This window comes from Lucilia sericata, unplaced genomic scaffold (assembly GCF_015586225.1).
Source record: "Lucilia sericata isolate MDLA Ls3-8-SP2 unplaced genomic scaffold, ASM1558622v1 Contig000663F_arrow, whole genome shotgun sequence".
NCBI classification, from domain to species: Eukaryota; Metazoa; Arthropoda; class Insecta; order Diptera; family Calliphoridae; genus Lucilia; species Lucilia sericata.
Genome location: NW_023994668.1, coordinates 149346 through 168545, shown reverse-complemented (window position 1 = coordinate 168545; position 19200 = coordinate 149346). Strand labels below are relative to the sequence as shown.

Below are 19200 nucleotides of genomic sequence, written 5' to 3'. Positions count from 1 at the left end.
ACGTCAGTAATTCAAAAAAAATAAAAATCACAAATAAATTTCATAAACAACAACTTCGACCGCATATTTTTTCTGACAGCCAACAACAACAACATATGGCCTAATGCAATGCAAAACTTTTGAATGCTTTATAAAGTCACAACTATCGTGAAGGAGAAAAACAACAACAATTACAGCATATGTTGAGTCTATCAAAAACGAAAAAAAAAAAATAAACAACAAGCAAAAACAACGTCCAAATTTTGCAAACACAGCAGAGAAAACCAGTAACAAACTGCATGTTGTTTTTGTAAACATTGTATTTGTTGTAGAAATGCTGTTACTATTGAATCAGTGTGCCCACACCAAACCCCCTCTATACACAAACAAATGGCAATAACAGTGACGTCACTGTAACAAAACAAAATCAAAAATGCAGCAACAGCTGCAGTGGCTGCAGGTTTTAGCAAGTCATGGCCTGATGCCATGCATAACCTTTGAAACAACAACAATACAATGTATAACAACAACTATTTAGAAGGAGGAAAACAACAACAATATGAAAATTCTGTATGAAAAAAGGTCATACGATTATGAAAAAATGGTTAAATTTTTCTAAATCTTAAACTACAGTATAATTTTCCCGCAATTTGTCCTGAATATGTATAAACATTTTGTTTTTGTTGGAAACTTACCTTTTCATTTAATGAAATAAATTCCTAAGCAAATTAATAGTGGGTGGTGGCAGCTTCCAGAAACTTCTTAAAATTTCTTATGGGGAATGGAACACTTAGACACTTTACTACATTTAGCTTAATTATTTTTACATATTATCACTAAAAACTACTTCATTTTAATAAAAAACTAAATTTTCACTCGCGTCTTCACAAATTTGCAACCGCTTAGCTTGAAGAATAAAGGAGAACTAACAGAAAGAAGATGACATATGAGAGTGAAAAGCTAAATTGTCAAAAGACATTTCTATAGCATTATTATGATCCTTAAGGTATGCTAAGAATTTAGCAACTTTAAAATTTGTACAAATATTGGCAATATAGTTGTACGGCAGTACTCTAGTTTTAGAAGAAGCTCTACTCTAGTTGTTATATAAAATGTGTTGCATATGTTAAGACAGTTTTTAATATTATTTTTGTAGTTCTAGTTAGAGAAAGGTAACGCTTTTATGTGTTGTAATTATTTTTTTTTTAAGAAGACATAATTAATTAAGGTGTTAAAAAGGTGAAACTTATTTTTAAATCAGCCTGAAGATAGGCTACACTATTTAAATTATCAACTCAAGAATAGTTTTATCTTCAGCTATTACAACTTTGTGCAAATTATAGGTTTAATGGCTCTGAAATATTCATGCTTGAGCAAAATCTAAACACGCAAAATCCTTAGCATACCTTAAGGGTTTTAAAAAGTAAAACTTCATATATTCTCTTTGTGCTTTACTTTCTTAACAAGCCTACCAACAATTGTAGCAGAAATTAAAAGCCCTCCAAAAACAAAAGAAATACAAAAGAAACACAACAAAAACAATGGCCAAATTTTATAAGCACTGCAAGCAAAACAACAACAAATTTAATGTTGTTTTTGTAAACTATTCAATCAGTCTTCCCTGACCAAAACCACACTATACACAAACAAATGGCAAGGACAGTGACGTCACAATAAAAATACAAACGCACAAATAAATTTCTTAACCAACAACTGTAGATGCAAAGTTGTTGTGAGGCAGAAACACAACAACAATTAGAATGTTTTGTATGAAAAAAATCATACGTTTGTAAAAACAATTACATAGTTTTGTTACTAATTTTACATACATACATACATACATATGTACATAATATAAATATTATTTTTTATTGGTTATCCTACCCCACTATACACAAACAAATGGCAATAACAGTGACGACTAAAAACAACAACCCCACAGTAAAACAAACAATAACCAACAATAACTCATCATCTTACAAAGTGAAGAAGACAGTGACGACACTAATTCAAAAAAAAAAAGCACAAATAAATTTCATAAACAACAACATTAACTGCAGATTTTTTTTTAACAGCCAACAACAACAACATATGGCCTAATGCAATCCAAAACTTATGAATCTCCACTGCTGTGTATAGCAACAAATAAAGTGCAGGAGAAAAACAACAACAATGGTAAGAACGTTTTGTATGAAGAAATCATAGCTTTTTACAATAAAAACAATAGCAGCATAAGTTGAAAGCCTACCAAAAACAAAAAATAAATAACAAGCAAATACAACGTCCAAATTTTGCAAACACAGCAAAGAAAACCAGCAACAAACTGCATGTTGTTTTTGTAAACATTGTATTTGTTGTAGAACTGCTCTTGCTATTCAATCAGCAAGCCCAGACCAAAACCCCACTATACACAAACAAATGGCAATAACAGTGACGTCACTGTAACAAAACAAAATCAAAAATAAACTTCATAAGCAACAGCTGAATTGGCTGCAGGTTTTAGCAAGTCATTGCCTGATGCCATGCAAAACCTTTGAAACAACAACAATACAATGTATAACAACAACTATTTAGAAGGAGGAAAACAACAACAATATGAAAATTCTGTATGAAAAAATCACACGATTATGAAAAAATTGTTAAATTTTGCTAAATCCTAAACTACAGTATAATTTTCCCGCAATTTGTCGTAAATATCTATAAATATTTTGTTTTTGTTTGCAACATACCTTTTTATTTTATGAAATGAATCCCTAAACAAATTAATGTTTGGTGGTGGCAGCTTCTAGAAACTTCTTAACATTGCTTATGGGGAAAGGAACACTTAGACACTTTACTACATTTAGCTTTATTATTTTTACATATTGCCATTTAATTAACACTAAAAATTACTTAATTTTAATAAAAAATAAATTTTCACTCGCGTCTTCACAAATTTGCAACCGCTTAGTTTGAAGAATAAAGGAGAACTAACAGAAAGAAGAAGGCAAATGAGAGGGAACAGCTAAATTGTCAAAAGACATTTCTATAGCATTATTATGATCCATAAGGTATGCTAAGAATTTAGCCACTTTAAAATTTGTACAAATATTGGCAACACTGCGCAATTGGCAATAAAGTTGTACGTACAGCATTACTATAGTTTTAGAAGCGCTACTCTAGTTACTAGATAAAATGTGTTGCATATGTTAAGGCAGATTTTAACATCCTTTTAGTAGTTCTAGTTAGACATTTAACGTTTTTATGTGTTTTAGTTATGATTTTTGAATTAAAATTAATAAAAAGAGATTACTTTGTTAAAAAGGGTCAAAATTCTTTTAAAATCAGCCTTAAGGTAGGCTACACTATTTAAATTATCAACTAAAGTATAGTTTTGTCTTCAACTATTACAACTTTGTGAAAATTATAAGTTTAATGGCTCCGAACTATCCATGTTTGAGACAAAATCTAAACACGCAAAATCCTTAGCATATCTTAAGGGTTTAAAAAGTAAATATTCATCTATTCTCTTTTTGCTTTACTTTCATAACAAGCCTACCAACAATTGTAGCAGAAATTAAAAGCCCTCCAAAAACAAAAGAAATACAACAAGCCTAAACACAACAAAAACAATGGCCAAATTTTATAAGCTCTGCAAGCAAAACAACAACAAATTGCATGTTGTTTTTATAAACATCGTTTTTTTGGTAGAACTGTTATTATTCAATCAGTGACCAATATTCCACTATAGACAAACAAATGGCAAGAACAGTGACGTCAAAATAACAATACAAACGCACAAATAAATTTCATAGACAACAGCTGTGGATGCAAAGTTGTTGTGAAGCAGAAACACAACAACAATTAGAATGTTTTGTATGAAAAAAATCATACGGTTATGAAAACAATTACATAGTTTTGTTGTGAATTTTTCATACATACATATTTATTATTGGTTAGGATAACCACTACCACTACTCCACTCACTATACACAAAAAAATGACAATAACAGTGACGACCAACTAACAACAATCACTCCTCATCTTACAAGGTGAAGAAAACAGTGACGTCACTAATTAAAAAAAAAACGCACAAATAAATTTTATAAACAACAACTTCGACTGCAGATTTTTCTGTCAGCCAACAACAACAAGGCCTAATGCATTGTAAAACTTATGAAACTCTAACAATGCAGTGTATAGCTACAACTATAGTGAAGGAGAAAAACAACAACTAATGCAAATCATATCATCATTGCCAACAAATAATTGCAAATTAAGTTGAAAGCCTACCAAAAACAAAAACAAAAAAAATAAACAACAAGCAAACACAACGTCCAAATTTTGCAAACACAGCAAAGAAAACCAGCAACAAATTGCATGTTGCTTTTGTAAACATTGTATTTGTTGTAGAACTGCTCTTACTATTCAATCAGTAAGCCCAAACCAAAATCCCACTATACACAAACAAATGGCAATAACAGTGACGTCACTGTAACAAAACAAACACCCAAATAAATATAAACAGCAGCCGCAGTGGCTGCAGATTTTAACAAGTCATGGCCTGATGCCATGCAAAACCTTTGAAACAATAACAATGCAGTGTATAACAACAACTATTGAATAGGAGAAAAACAACAACATTATGAATGTTTTGTATAATTTTCCCGCAAATTTTTCTTAAATATGTATAAACATTTTGTTTTTGTTGGAAACTCACCATTTTATTTTATGAAATGAATTCCTAAGCAAATTAATAGTGGGTGGTGGCAGCTTACATAAACTTCTTAAAATTTCTTATGGGGAATGGAACACTTATACACTTTACTACATTTAGCTTTATTATTTTTACATATTACCACTAAAAACTACTTAATTTTAATAAATTATTTAATAAAAACTAATTTTTCACTCGCGTCTTTACAGATTTGCAACCGCTTAGTTTGAAGAATAAAGGAGAACTAACAGAAAGAAGAAGGCAAATGAGAGGGAACAGCTAAAATGTCAAAAGACATTTCTATAGCATTATTATGATCCTTAAGGTATGCTAAGAATTTAGCAACTTTAAAATTTGTACAAATATTGGCAATACTGCGCAATTGGCAATATAGTTGTACGTCATTATTCTAGTTTTAGAAGAAGCTCTACTCTAGTTGCTATATCAAATGTGTTGCATATGTTAAGGCAGATTTTAACATCCTTTAGTAGTTCTAGTTAGATAACGGTAACGCTTTTTTGTGTGTTTTAATAGTGATTTTTTAAGTAAAATTTATAAAAAGAGATTAATGTGTTAAAAAGACTCAAAATTATTTTAAAATCAGCCTTAAGATAGGCTACATTATTTACATTAATAATTAAAGAATAGTTAATTATAGAGTAGTCCTCAACTATTACAACTTTGTGCAAATTATAGGTTTAATGGCTCCGAACTATCCATGCTTAAGACAAAATCTAAACACGCAAAATCCTTAGCATACCTTAAGGATTTTAAAAAGTAAATATTCATATATTCTCTTTCTGCTGTACTTTCTCTACAAATCTATCAACAATTGTAGCAGAAATTAAAAGACCTCCAAAAACAAAACAAATACAACAAACCTAAAAACAACGGACACCTTTTACAAACACTGAAAGTAAAACAAACAACAAATTGCATGTTGTTTTGTTAACGTTGTCTTTGTGGTAGAACTGTTCTTACATTGTAATCAGTGTACCCTGACCAATATCCCACTATAAACAAACAAATGGCAATAACAGTGACGTCACAATAACATAACAAGCGCACAAATAAACAACAACTGCGGGTGCAGGTTTTAACAAGTCATGACTAGATGCAATGCAAAATCTTACAAATAACAACAACTATAATGAAGGAGAAACACAACAACAATAATAAGACAATTTTTTATGACAAAAATCATACAATTATGAAAAAATTTAAAACTTTTACTAAATCTTAAACAAATGTCCCTTATATATAGCGTTTTGTTGTAATTTTTACAAAAAACAATCTTACCTTCAAAATGTATTATAGGTTGTCGGTACAAAGTAATGGTGGATGACAGTAGCTTTTCTAAACTTCTTAATTTCTGGTGGGGAAAAACACTTAAACACTTCTTAACTTAATTAACATTGAAAATGACTATTTTTAATATTTTTATAATTTTTAATATAATTTTAACAAATTTGCATCCGCTCAGTTTAAAGATCAAAGGAGAACTAACAAAAAGAAGAAAACGAATGAAAGAGAAAAGCTAAAATCAAATTTTCGCTTTCAGGTCATTCTTAATAACCTCCTTAAGCTATGCTAAGAATTTGACAATTTTAGATTTTGTACAAATATTGGCAGCACTAACAGCAATAACTTAGAATTGTTACCTAATTTCAAGTAAAAACTTACTCTAGTAGTTAACGTTGTATAGCATATGTTAAGGCAGATTTCTTTATACCTTTAACAGTTTTATTTAGATAATGGTAATCAATTAAGTTCTTTAATTATGATTATTAAAATAAAATTACTAAATATAGAATAAAGTATTAAAAAAGTACCAACTTATCTTTAAATCAGCCTTAAGATAGGCTACACTATTTATTTTTATAAATAAAATATAGTTTTGCCTTTAACTATAATAACATTGCTTATATAATGTGTTTAATCGTTGAGAAATGTCCATGAATGTGTAAAAAATCAACACGCAAAATCCTTAGCATACTTTAAGGATTCTGAAAAATTAAAAGAGTTAAGCATTTTGACATTTCAGCTATTCTCTGACATTTGCATATTTTACTTTTCATTAGTTCTCTTTTAAGCATTAAACTAAGCGGTTGCAAAATTTGTTAAAATTAATAAAGAAAATTTAGTTATTCATAATAATTTATTAATAATTAAAGTAATTTAAAGTATTAATTAAGTGCTTAACAAGTGCAAATAACAAAAAAAAGTGTGGACATGTATTTTTAAGAAATTTCTAGATGCTGCCGCCAACATCCATCAAGATAGTGTAGTCAAGGAATCAATTATAAAAAACAAACAAGTAAGAAAGTTATTAATATTAAATGTGAATTGTTCTTAAGTATTATTATTGTTGTAATGTACAACTGTTTTTATTGTTTTGTACAACATGTGTTATTGTTTTAAAGTTTTTGCATTTCATGAGGCCTTCACTTTTTGTTGTTGTTTGTCAAAATAAGCCTGCCGGCCTGTTGTTGTTTATGAAATTCATTTGTGCGTTTTTGGTTTTGTTAGAGTGACGTCACTGTTCTTGCACATTGTTTTGAGGTTGAGTTGTTTATTGCTTTTTCACTTACTGAGGGCTTAGTTAGTTCTTACGTTTCGTAGACCGTGATGAATCACATGATTCGTTTTTGGCTTACGAACAAGAGTGTAAGTCGTTAGTTTGACCGTGAGGTTGCCATTACATTTTTGTATGAAAACAATTGATACGTCACGGAACGGAACGTAGAAACTAATTCTTGCTTGAGTTGTTTTGATGTTTACATTTATTTTGTTATTGTGAAATCATAGATTTGATGTTGTTGTTGCATTTTGTCATTATAATGTTTTGTTTATGTTTTTTTGTGAGTTTCTAAGATTTTTGTTGCAATTTTTGTAGTTGTTGCTTGAGTTGTTGCGATGTTTGCGTTTATTTTGTTATGGATTTAATGTTGTTGTTGCTTTTTGTCATTATAATGTTTTGTTTATGTTTTTTGGAGGGTTTCTATGATGATTTTTGTTGCAATTTTTGTAGTTTTTGTTTGATTGATTTGATTATTATAACCTTTACTAAAACAAAAATAATAATAACAACAACCAATACTATCATATGATTAATTTTGTTGGTTATATTTAGCTTGTTTATAAAAACAAAACAGAGCAAATACAACACGTTATCAAACATGAAATTATGGCCGGTGTAAATGAGAATCTATAAAATTGGACATTTTGGTACTTTTTCTTCAAAAGGTACTTTTTGAGTTTTCTATACCATTTAACCTACACAGAGGGAAAAGGAAACATGCAGAGTCCGGACTTTTTCGTTCTTCAAAAGGTACTTTGAACCTAGAAACATAAAATTAAGCATTTATGCCAGGGAGTAAAGTAGAAACTATAAAAGTGGACTTTTTAGGTACTTCAAAAGGTACAGGTACAGAAAATTAAGCATGTAGAGACGGGACTAAATGAGAACCTATAAAAAGGGACTTTTTGGTACATTTTCCCTCTTCAAATGGTACTTCTTTTTAAATTTTTTATAACATGAACCTAGAAACATAAAATTAAGCACGTTAAGCTCGTGAGAACCTATAAAAAAGGACTTTTTTAAAACTTTTTAGTACCTCAAACGGTACTTTTTGAAGTTTCTATAATATTGAACATAGAAGCATTAAATTAAGAATATGGAGGCCCCGGAATAATTGAGAACCTATAAAATTGGACATTTTGGTACTTTTCCGTTCTTAAAAATGTCCTTTTTGAGTTTTCTATACCATTTAACTTGCACAGAGGGAAAAGGAAATATACACGCCTGGTACCAAATTGACACCCAAAAGTTTATAATTTTTTAGTAACATTTTTAATATTTTTTCGTACCTCAAAGGGTACTTTTTGAAGTTTCTATAATATTGAACAAAGAAGCATTAAATTAAGAATATGGAGGTCTCGGAGTAATTGAGAATCTATAAAATTAGACATTTTGGTACTTTTCCGTTCTTAAAAAGGTTCTTTTTGAGTTTGCTATACCATTTAACCTACACAGAGGGAAAAGGAAATATGCACGCCTGGTACCAAATTGACACCAAAGAGTTTATAATTTTTTAATAACATTTTTAATACTTTTTCGTACCTCAAAGGGTTCTTTTTTAAGTTTCTATAATATTAAACATAAAAGCATTAAATTGAGAATATGGAGGTCCCGGAGTAATTGAGAATCTATAAAATTAGACATTTTGATACTTTTTCATCTTAAAAAGATCCTTTTTGAGTTTTCTATACCATTTAACCTACACAGAGGGAAAAGGAAATATACACGCCTGGTACCAAATTGACAACAAAGTTTATAATTTTTCAATAACATCCGACAACGCAACGTTGTCAACATTGGAACAATTCGTTGTCGGAAACTAAATTTTATACACATCCATTGTCTAAATGGTAACAAACGTGCTAAGCTCACTATTGGCAACGGATTGTTTGTCAATAGTGAGCTTACCACGTTTATAGGACTGCATGTAGGGCCGGGATCAAATGAGAACCTATAAAAAGGGACTTGATGACATTTTTAGAGGTTGTCTCGGATTTTTATACCCACCATCAAAAAAGATGGGGGGTATATTGATTTTGTCATTCCGTTTGTAACACATAGAAATATTGGTCATAGACCCACAAAAGTATATATATTCTGGGTCCTCATTAAATTCTAAGTCGATCTAGCCATGTCTGTCCGTCCGTCCGTCCGTCTGTCTGTCTGTTGAAAGCACGATAGAGTCCCAATGGAAAGAGCTAGAGGGTTGAAATTTCACATCAATATTTCTTATAGGTAAGGTTTGTTTGGTATTGAAAATGGGCAATATCGGTCCACATTTTCTGATAGCCCCCATACAAGTGGCCCCTCGAAAAGCAGCTTTAACAGCCATAACTTGTTTAAAAATACGAATATAGCGATAAAATTAGACATAAGTAAGTTTCTTATGATCCAAAATCATTATGCAAAATATTATGAGGATCGGTCCATAATTGACCCTACCCCCCATATAAGGTCCCCTTCAGAAAATGACTTTAACGCTCATTACTGGCTTAAAAATACTAGTATATAGATGAAATTCGACATAAGTAAGTTTCATACGAGTCAAAATCTATCTAAAAAATTTTATGAGGATCGGTCCATGATTGACCCTACCCCCCATATAAGGTCCCCTTTAGAAAATGACTGCAACGCTCATTAATAGCATAAAAATACGAGTGTAGCGATGAAATTCGACACAAATAAATTTAATACGAACAAAATTCTGTCTACCAAATTATATTAGGATCGACCGATAATTGACCATACCCCCTATATAAGGTCCCCTTCAGAAAATTACTTTAACGCTTATAACTGGCCTAAAAAATACGAGTATATAGATGAAATTCGACATAAGTAAGTTTCATTCTAGTCAAACGAGGTTTGATGGTGGGTATATAAGATTCGGCATAGCCGAATATAACACTCTTACTTGTTATTTATATCTCTTTTATTTATGGAAGGATGTTGCTGATTTCAAATAGGAAACTTTTCGAAAGTATGTCTGAAAGAAATATTGAAAATTTGGATCCCGCAGATATATGGGGTCTTTGGAAAATTGATTTTAACAGATGGACAGACAGACAGAAGTCTATCTACGCTATCAACTCCGCCATCTTTAATATACATATATACTTTATAGGACCGAAAAATTATATTGTGGAAATTACAAACTTCCATATAAACCTATACCCATCTCACCAAGGTTGAGTGTATAAAAATTGTATCCAAATATTTCAGAAATCGGGTTTAAGCGAATAAGCTTGCTTCCCTAAACATTACGATACATTTCACAAATATACGTATTTATAAGTGCCCCAAGTTTTATATATTTCTCAATATATTGTATATAATTTACTTTTACCAACTACTCGATCACTTTGTGAGTAATACTTATACTATCTATCCCTCCCATTCTTATCAAAATTTATGTCTTTTCAATAATAAAATCTTAATACAAAAATTTCCAAAAAAAAACCTTTGCCCTGCCATTTAAAAACAATTAACTGTTTCAATCAATAGCCATACATTTACATGTCCATATTTGCCTTGACAACAACAGATTACACGTTCAAACCAACAAAATGTTCTTTTCTTATGGCTAAAAGGCATAATTTATGCAACACATTATAATTAGGTTAATGGGATTAAACTGCTGAGGTGATTTATGGAAACAATAAAAAATTGGGACTTGTTTTTTTTCTTTGTAAAACACACAGACACAAAAACTGTCATAAAAATATTTATAAGACAAAATTTAACATGTTCAGAATATCAAAATGAATGAAATGATGTAGATGAAAGCACAAATGCACTTACCTGTTGATAAACCCGTATCGTTAATGCTTGAGGTGGATGTTGAGAAGCCAGGTAATTTACGCCAACCTTTGCGATTCCAAAAACTACGTGCCTTTGACTCGATGGGTTGTGCATTCACCACCATGGGACCGGGATCTTCGGCGGCTCTTATTTTGGCACAATTTAAAATACGACGACCACACGAGGCACGTGTGAAAAAACCCGACGAATTGGTGGAATCATCTTGATGGGAAACGGAAGAGGACGAGGTGTTGGAAGAGCAGGTTGTTATACCAGCATTATGGTGGTTGTGGAGATGATGGTGATGGTGTAGATGACTGTGCTGTTGTTGTTGTTGTTGTAGTGGTTGCTGTGGCATATTGTGTTTAGTGTTTTGATGGATCTGAGGTAAATGTTTGATGGTACACGAAGATGTTGATGATGATGAAGTTGCCGTTGTTGCATTAGTATTGAGGCCGCTAACTGCTGCATTTGTATGGGCTGTGGCCGCTGCGTTGGCTCTTTGAAATGAACGGCAACTTTGTGTGGCATAAGCAAAGGCACTTTGTTGAGTCTTGGCTGCGGCAGCGGCGGCTGCTGTAGACGCTGTTGCTGTTGTCTGGCTGGTGGATCGAGAACTCATAAGGGCATTTGTTTTGTGCAGACGCAACGAGCCAATGTAACTAGCACCACTGGAACCACTAAAACCACTATCTAAATCAGCCGCTAGACAAGAGGATTGCAAAAGACCAGCACTTACCGTTGCCGAATTGGGTATGGGTGAAATGAAATCATCTGCTGGTCCTCCGGACAGCGCCGTATCACATATATTATCCGCCGATGATGAAGTCAATCTCAGAGGTTGCCCCGACGCTGGCGTAACACTCACCGAGGGCACCGTTGGTTCTTTGGCTGTGGGACTACTATTGGGTGGACTATCTGGCATTAGCATGGCTTCGACGGACAAGTTGAGTTCGCCTAAAATCTTATGATGTCTATTTTGTACTCTTCTCAGTTCTTCTTCCACCAGTGTTTGTGTTAGCGAACCGGCCGAATGGGAAGTGGCCCTCAGCTGATGATGACTGGTCATAGAGTTTGATGAGGAGGAAGTAGAGGAAGCTGATATCTCTTCGTAAAAGTTTTCCGGTGTGGAAATATTGCTGCAGTTGGCTGTTGCTTGATGAGCGCTAGCTGTGGCGGTCCCATGACCTTGCTGTTGTGTTAAACGCGTTTGATAAGATTGCCGTGTGGCGGGGGAGACTAATAGTTTGTTTTTCTTTCCCTTGGACAGCAAAGCTCTCATAGAGTTGGGTGGTGCTGGGGTTAAATCTTCTTCTCCTGCCATTAGTTCGGTATGCGGAATATTGGTGTGTCTCATGGCTGCTCCTGGTTCATAGTAGGCGTATGAATAGTCATGTTGTTGTTGCTGCTGCAACTGCAGCAATTGTAGTGATGTTGTTTGTGGCATATTGGACCATTGGCCATGATGATCCTCTATGCTGTGATGATGTTGATGCTGATGATTTAAACGTCCCAAAGTTTTGGTTTGTCTTAGTAGGCCACCACCCTTAAAGGAGACCATAGGCTCCTGGTCGGCACAAACCTCAATGGCATCTAAATCAGCTTCCATTTGTTGTTGTTGATGTTGAAGCTGATAGTGTTGTTGTTGTTGGTGTTGTTGATGCTGTTGAAGGAGCTGCTGCTGTTGTTGTTGTTGCTGTTGCTGCTGTTGTTGATGTCGGTTAATCTTGCGAAAACTTTTGATATTCGAATTTGTAACTATTGCGGCAGTATTTGTGGGACTTATGGTGGAGGGCAAAGTGGTGGTGACATCCACCGTTACCGTACTCTTTTGAAATGACATGACAGGCTGCTGGTTAACACCACTACCAACACCAGCACCTCCTCCAACAACACTTTCAATAGAAGATGGTGATGATGAAGACTGTTGCATATTTGTTGTTGCTGTATTTCTGTATTTAGGTGTTGTCGTACATGTAGTTGCTGTATTGTGTGCCACATTTTGTTTTAGCAAATTTTGCTCTTGATGTCTTAACAACAATTGGCTGTTGTTGTCCAAATGCTGTATTAAATGCTGCTGCTGTTGTTGTTGCTGTTGTTGTTTCAAAACCGTTGTCGCCGCAACATTTGTGGTTTGTCCACGTGCTACTAGATGACGTTGATTTTGTGGTTGCTGTTGTGTTGTATAGTAATTTTGATTGGTCACAATACTCTGTTGTGTTGCCTGTTTTTGCTGTTGCAATTGTGTATGTTGTTGCTGTTGTTGTTTCAATTCTTTTTGCTGTTGCTTGTTTAGATTGCGTTGACTTCGGCCTAAACCCAAACAAGCCTCCATGGCACATGTTGATGTTAATTGACAACAGTTTCACTACGAATAAATAGTTTTATGTTGTTGTTGTTGTTGCTATTGCTTCTCTTACTATTTTGCTTGTTGCTGATAATGTTGTGTCATAGATAATTAAACGTTTTCAGTTAGAGATGAGTATCATCAAATAGTTTTCTGTAATTGAAAGATTATAAATGACAAATCAATGAGGTGTTTTAGAGAAAAGTGGTTTTTGTAGAAATCCTAAACTTAATTGATTGAATTAAAATGTGAATATTTGTTTGCTGTATTAACTAAGAGAAATTGGTTTAGTTTATATTATAATGAAGATATGGAGAAATGATTAATTGTTGATGGAATGGGAATATGATCGAGGCTGTAGATAGATTTTATTTTATATAGAAATATTTTAATTAATGATAAATGTTCAATTTGATTTCTATTAATTAGGTTAAATACTGTATTCGTTATGCTGACATAGTCAGATATTTTATTTTAAATTTGTGGATGATCAATATCTAAATTGCAGATAAATATGAGTGAATGATTCTTGAAATGGTTCACTCATTGAAAACTTTTTATGAACGGCAGCATAGACAACTAATATGGGGCAAATTATGTGTTTTTGCAACCGATCTTACTTTCTCACGTATCACGTAGAAGGATCTTTAAAAATCCTCAAATATTTAGCTAATTTTCTGTCTTAGACCAACTCTAAAGGCATAACCCCTTTGCATTTAATGCATAGCGTTGAAAGGATATATAGAGATAGGAATATTTGTGGACGGAAGGAATTCGCCATAATGCTAACAAGATTAGCTAAAGCATGAGCTAGCGTTCAAGATCAGCGCCGATATGCCATCTGCTCTAGCAGACTTATTTATTTTGAGTTCCGCTTAAACCCTTTTCGAAATCATATATTTTTGTGTAAAGAGTCATTCTTAGACACAATTACAGAAAGGAATTTCCTTTTCTATAAAACACAAAAATAATTTTAATTGCTCTGTTTCAGAAACCAACAAAATTTTTTTGTTTTGTCAACATATTTTACTTTTCATTTTCGCTAGTTTTGGCATATAAATCATATTGCAACTATAAACAATATAAAACCCTTGTAAAAATTTTTTTTCCATGTCCTCCGACAAAAGTAGAAAAGAATATTTATTTTAAAATTTATAACAACTAATGAATCAACATGGTCATTACTCAACAAATGACATAAATATAAAGTGTATATAATATTTGAAAAGCAAAGTCGACCGTGGAATATGCTACCCAGGAGTTAATAGATGTTAACAGTCGTTATAATTGGATTAAAAGGAAATATATTTGTTAATTTATAGGATTTCATGATTTCAAAATATATATTTGAAAAGCAAAGTCGACCGTGGAATATGCTACCCAGGAGTTAATAGATGTTAACAGTCGTTATAATTGGATTAAAAGGAAATATATTTGTTAATTTATAGGATTTCATGATTTCAAAATATATATTTGAAAAGCAAAGTCGACCGTGGAATATGCTACCCAGGAGTTAATAGATGTTAACAGTCGTTATAATTGGATTAAAAGGAAATATATTTGTTAATTTATAGGATTTCATGATTTCAAAATGTAGGTTTTTTTTTATATGATTGGTCCACTATTTAACGTGCGAGATATGGTTTGTACGATTCAGAAGTGGTGAGCTACCCGAGCATCAATTTGCAGGATTCATCAAAAAATGGGGAGAGGCAGAGGTACCTTGAATGACGATTTTTCGAATCAATACTAACGATGAGACACAGATCCATTACGATAACCCGAAGTGCGAGAGATCTTATATGATACACGGAATCGACCAGCCGAAACGACAACAAATTCAAATTTCCATGGCGCCAAAGTAATACTCTGTATATCCTGGGTTTTATCAATTATGAACCGCTGAAATGTGGTCAGACCATCAAAGGGAACCTGTACCGAATGCAGTTGCTTCATGAAGCATGTATTGACCGAAAACGGTCAGAATATGCGTTATTAAAAACTTTTTAGAAACGAGTAGTTGGACTTATTTTGCACATCCTACCTATAATAGCCATATCTGCCTGCAGCAGAATTCTGCAGAAGTTGATGATCAAGAACATACCAGATACGAACTTCGACAGAGTTTTCAAAGACAGAGTCCCTTCCAGAATCGAGTGGTGTAGGGAATATACCACTATGATCTTTACAAATGGTTCTGAAATGAACTGCAGTGTTGATTCTAGTGTCTGTTTTTTTTTGGTTTTTAGGCTGAAATATTCGCGATTATGTCAGCCTCTAGGGAACTATATGACCTCAATAATCGTGACAAATTGGGAATTTTTGTCGTTAGTCAAGCGCAACTTCTTTCAGTCAATTCTTAAACTACCACTTCCCTGTCAGTATGACATTGCAACAAAGATGTGTCAAGCCTGAGTCGCCTGTCTGAAATTACGTTTGTTTGGGTCCTAGCGATTCCTTAACTTGCACAGACAGATGCGCTTGCCAGAACGCAATCCAATCTGGATTTCTCCAACTCCGTTTTAGTAGCAACTCCGTAAGGTTTCATCTAAATAGGAATCCCCAGGATCTTTCTTCAAAAGGCAGGAAATAGATGGAATAATCTAGGCACATGTAGAAGTTATGATGACCTTCTTTCAATTAGAAACTCACAAGACGACTTCTAACCCGAAATAGATGGGATATATAGAACTTGATAGCAGTAATAACTGGGCACACATGCAAGTGGACCTGGGCTCTCTTTCAATGAATGCGGTTGGAAAAGCAGGAAAAAGGAAGAGACGGTCTTCCATCTTCTCTGCGACTACCCTGCTCCAGTCGCTAAGAGCAACAGTATCCTTGGCAAATTCTTCACATCCAATCTTGATATCTGGGTCAAAATTTGATGATCTCCTGAGATTTAAACTGACGAATGGAGTTGAAATATCAAAATGGATGATCAGCTTTTTTTTTTGCGCAGAATCTATATGTGGACAGAAATATGGGAAATGATCGTAGCACACAGTTGCCAATTCTTTGCGCAAATTTATAATAACGTTGAATTTTTAAGGAACAATTAAAGTAATCACTGATCGAACAACTTTTTTGATTCGATGGGAAAATATAGTATTTCGTTGGAAATTAACACTATTTGCTGAAGTGATCGTATCCCATTTTCAGAATATATTAAAGTGATCACTGATATTGATCAAATCTGTCAAAAATTTCGTAAGTTTGAGATTTTTTAGATTCGATAGAAAATTAAAATATTTTGTCAGAAATTAACATTGTTTTCTCAAGTGATCGTAACCGATATTAAAAAAAAAAATCTGAAATGATCGCTGATCTTTTAGTTTGCGTAAATTTATGTTGTGCAAATGTGTCAAAAATTTCAAATGTTTGAGGGAAATATAAAGTGATCACTGATCAACACACTTTTTCGATTAGAATCTAATATTTTATGGGAAATTAACATTCTTTTATCAAGTGATCGTAACCTATTACAGATCTTTTAACACGGTTTACTCAAGTGATCGTAACCTATTTTCTACAGAATAAAGTGGTTCACTTATCTAGACTTTCAACAAACCCTTTGACAAGTCAAACCTGCTTCCTTTCCACAACTAAAACAGGAAAAAAGCGAAAAAAAAACTTTTGCAACTAAAAATCTAATTAATTTGCAAAAAATAAAGCTGAGTTGAAAAAAAAAAACTGTAATTCCAAAAATAAATGAAATAAAAAAGAAAGATACAACAATAAATAAACAACTTCTATATATTTAAGCGAAACACTAACGAGTTGCAACATCTTTCATGTTAAAACAATTCTGTATGTACAGAGAACTATTTATTTATTTGATATGCTCGTTTATGAGGCAAAAGGTTTTTGGGGCATGTGGTGGTGGTGGTTGGTTACAGGGAGCCCGTATTTCGCAATCTACAGAAAATAAATATTCATTTGTATTTAAATATATAAAATGGTTGACAACAGCAACATTCGTTTAACATACACACACACACAAACACATGTGGCAAATAGTGAGTGAGAGTTGGCTATGCTGCCGCTAAAAGTTGCCATGGTTTGTTTTGTTTGTTGTTGTTGCTGTAAATGGTTTTGTTGGTTATTTTGGCTGGGAATTGTGGCTTCTTTTTCGAGCGGAAGGATTCAACATCATCAACAAAATAGTTGACACTAAATCTTTTTGTTATTGTTAATTGCAGCAGCACAGCACAACATTGTCGTTGCGTTGCAACAAAAGCAACGAACGCACTTGAATTGTAACGCACACACACTCATACACTCACGTGAACAAACGACATTGTTGTATTACATCACAAAAGACTTGTAATTTAAATGTAATACTCTCTTCGTTTTTTTTTTCTTTATTTGTTGTAGGTATTTGAGGTTTCAACTTTAGTGTGGCACATTCGCTTTGTCGCACATTAATTAAAAGTGTTGAATTTTAAATGTGGAGCACCATTGGAATAAATACAAATGTATGTTTGTAGGTAGTACTTTTTATACTATAGTCCTTCCTATTGCCTCTTCTTTTTTTGTAGTAATAGTGTGGCATTCAACACAAGAGTAATTCGTTTGGTGATTTACAATGTTAATTTTTTTTTTGTTATTGGCAGACAAATTATTTGCTTGGCACTGCTTATTAATTGAACGATAAAAGGTAGTATTTTGGGGCAACAAAAAAAAAAGTACAATAAGATTTATTGTATTAAATGGTAATATTTGTGGAATTTGTGTGATTTGTTGGTTAAAAGTTGAAAACTACAAAAATTAAGGTGGCTTTTTCAAAGTTGTAATAAAGGACCATCAATATTTGAATTAGTTTTAGGGTTTAGGCTTAGTTTGAGGAACTTTTTGATTTAAAAATTTACTTTTTATGGTTCAGACTTATGGAATATAGACTAGACTAGATTATAGTCCACATTATAGACTAGATTATATTCCAGACTATAGTCGGGACTAAAGACTAGACTATAGTCCAAACTATAGACTAGATTTTAATCTAAACAGTAGACTAGACTATAGGCCAGACTAAAGGGTATAGTTCAAAGTATGCCTTAAGGCAGACTTTTTTAAATTTTTGACTAAGAAAAGTGGAATATAACGATAAAACTCCCTATAGTCCAGACTATAGACTATTCTATAGTCCAGACTATAGACTATTCTATAGTCCAGACTATAGACTATTCTATAGTCCAGACTATAGACTATTCTATAGTCCAGACTATAGACTATTCTATAGTCTAGACTATAGACTATACTATAGTCAGACTATAGACTATTCTATAGTCCAGACTATAGACTATTCTATAGTCCAGACTAGACTATTCTATAGTCCAGACTATAGACTATTCTATAGTCCAGACTATAGACTATTCTATAGTCCAGACTATAGACTATTCTATAGTCCAGACTATAGACTATTCTATAGTCCAGACTATAGACTATTCTATAGTCCAGACTATAGACTATTCTATAGTCCAGACTATAGACTATTCTATAGTCCAGACTATAGACTATTCTATAGTCCAGACTATAGACTATTCTATAGTCCAGACTATAGACTATTCTATAGTCCAGACTATAGACTATTCTATAGTCCAGACTATAAACTATTCTATAGTCCAGACTATAGACTATTCTATAGTCCAGACTATAGACTATTCTATAGTCCAGACTAAAGAGTTTTCTATAGTCCAGACTATAGACTATTCTATAGTCCAGACTAGGATTCAACATCATCATATAGACTATCCTATAGTCCAGACTATAGACTCAACTCATCCTTTTATTTTATTTTAC

At 32.8% G+C, this 19200-nt stretch overlaps 1 protein-coding gene across 1 annotated transcript in view; it reads right to left on the bottom strand.

The window, feature by feature from the left end:
• The window catches only part of LOC119607145 (myb-like protein Q), a 153419-nt gene that overhangs the window by 5067 nt on the left and 129152 nt on the right, over positions 1-19200 (bottom strand). Inside the window, exon 4 of the mRNA XM_037960945.1 lies at positions 11055-13554. Within this exon, the coding sequence (XP_037816873.1) occupies positions 11055-13389 (2335 nt within the window). The 5' untranslated portion in view covers positions 13390-13554. The remainder of the gene's footprint in view (positions 1-11054; positions 13555-19200) is intronic.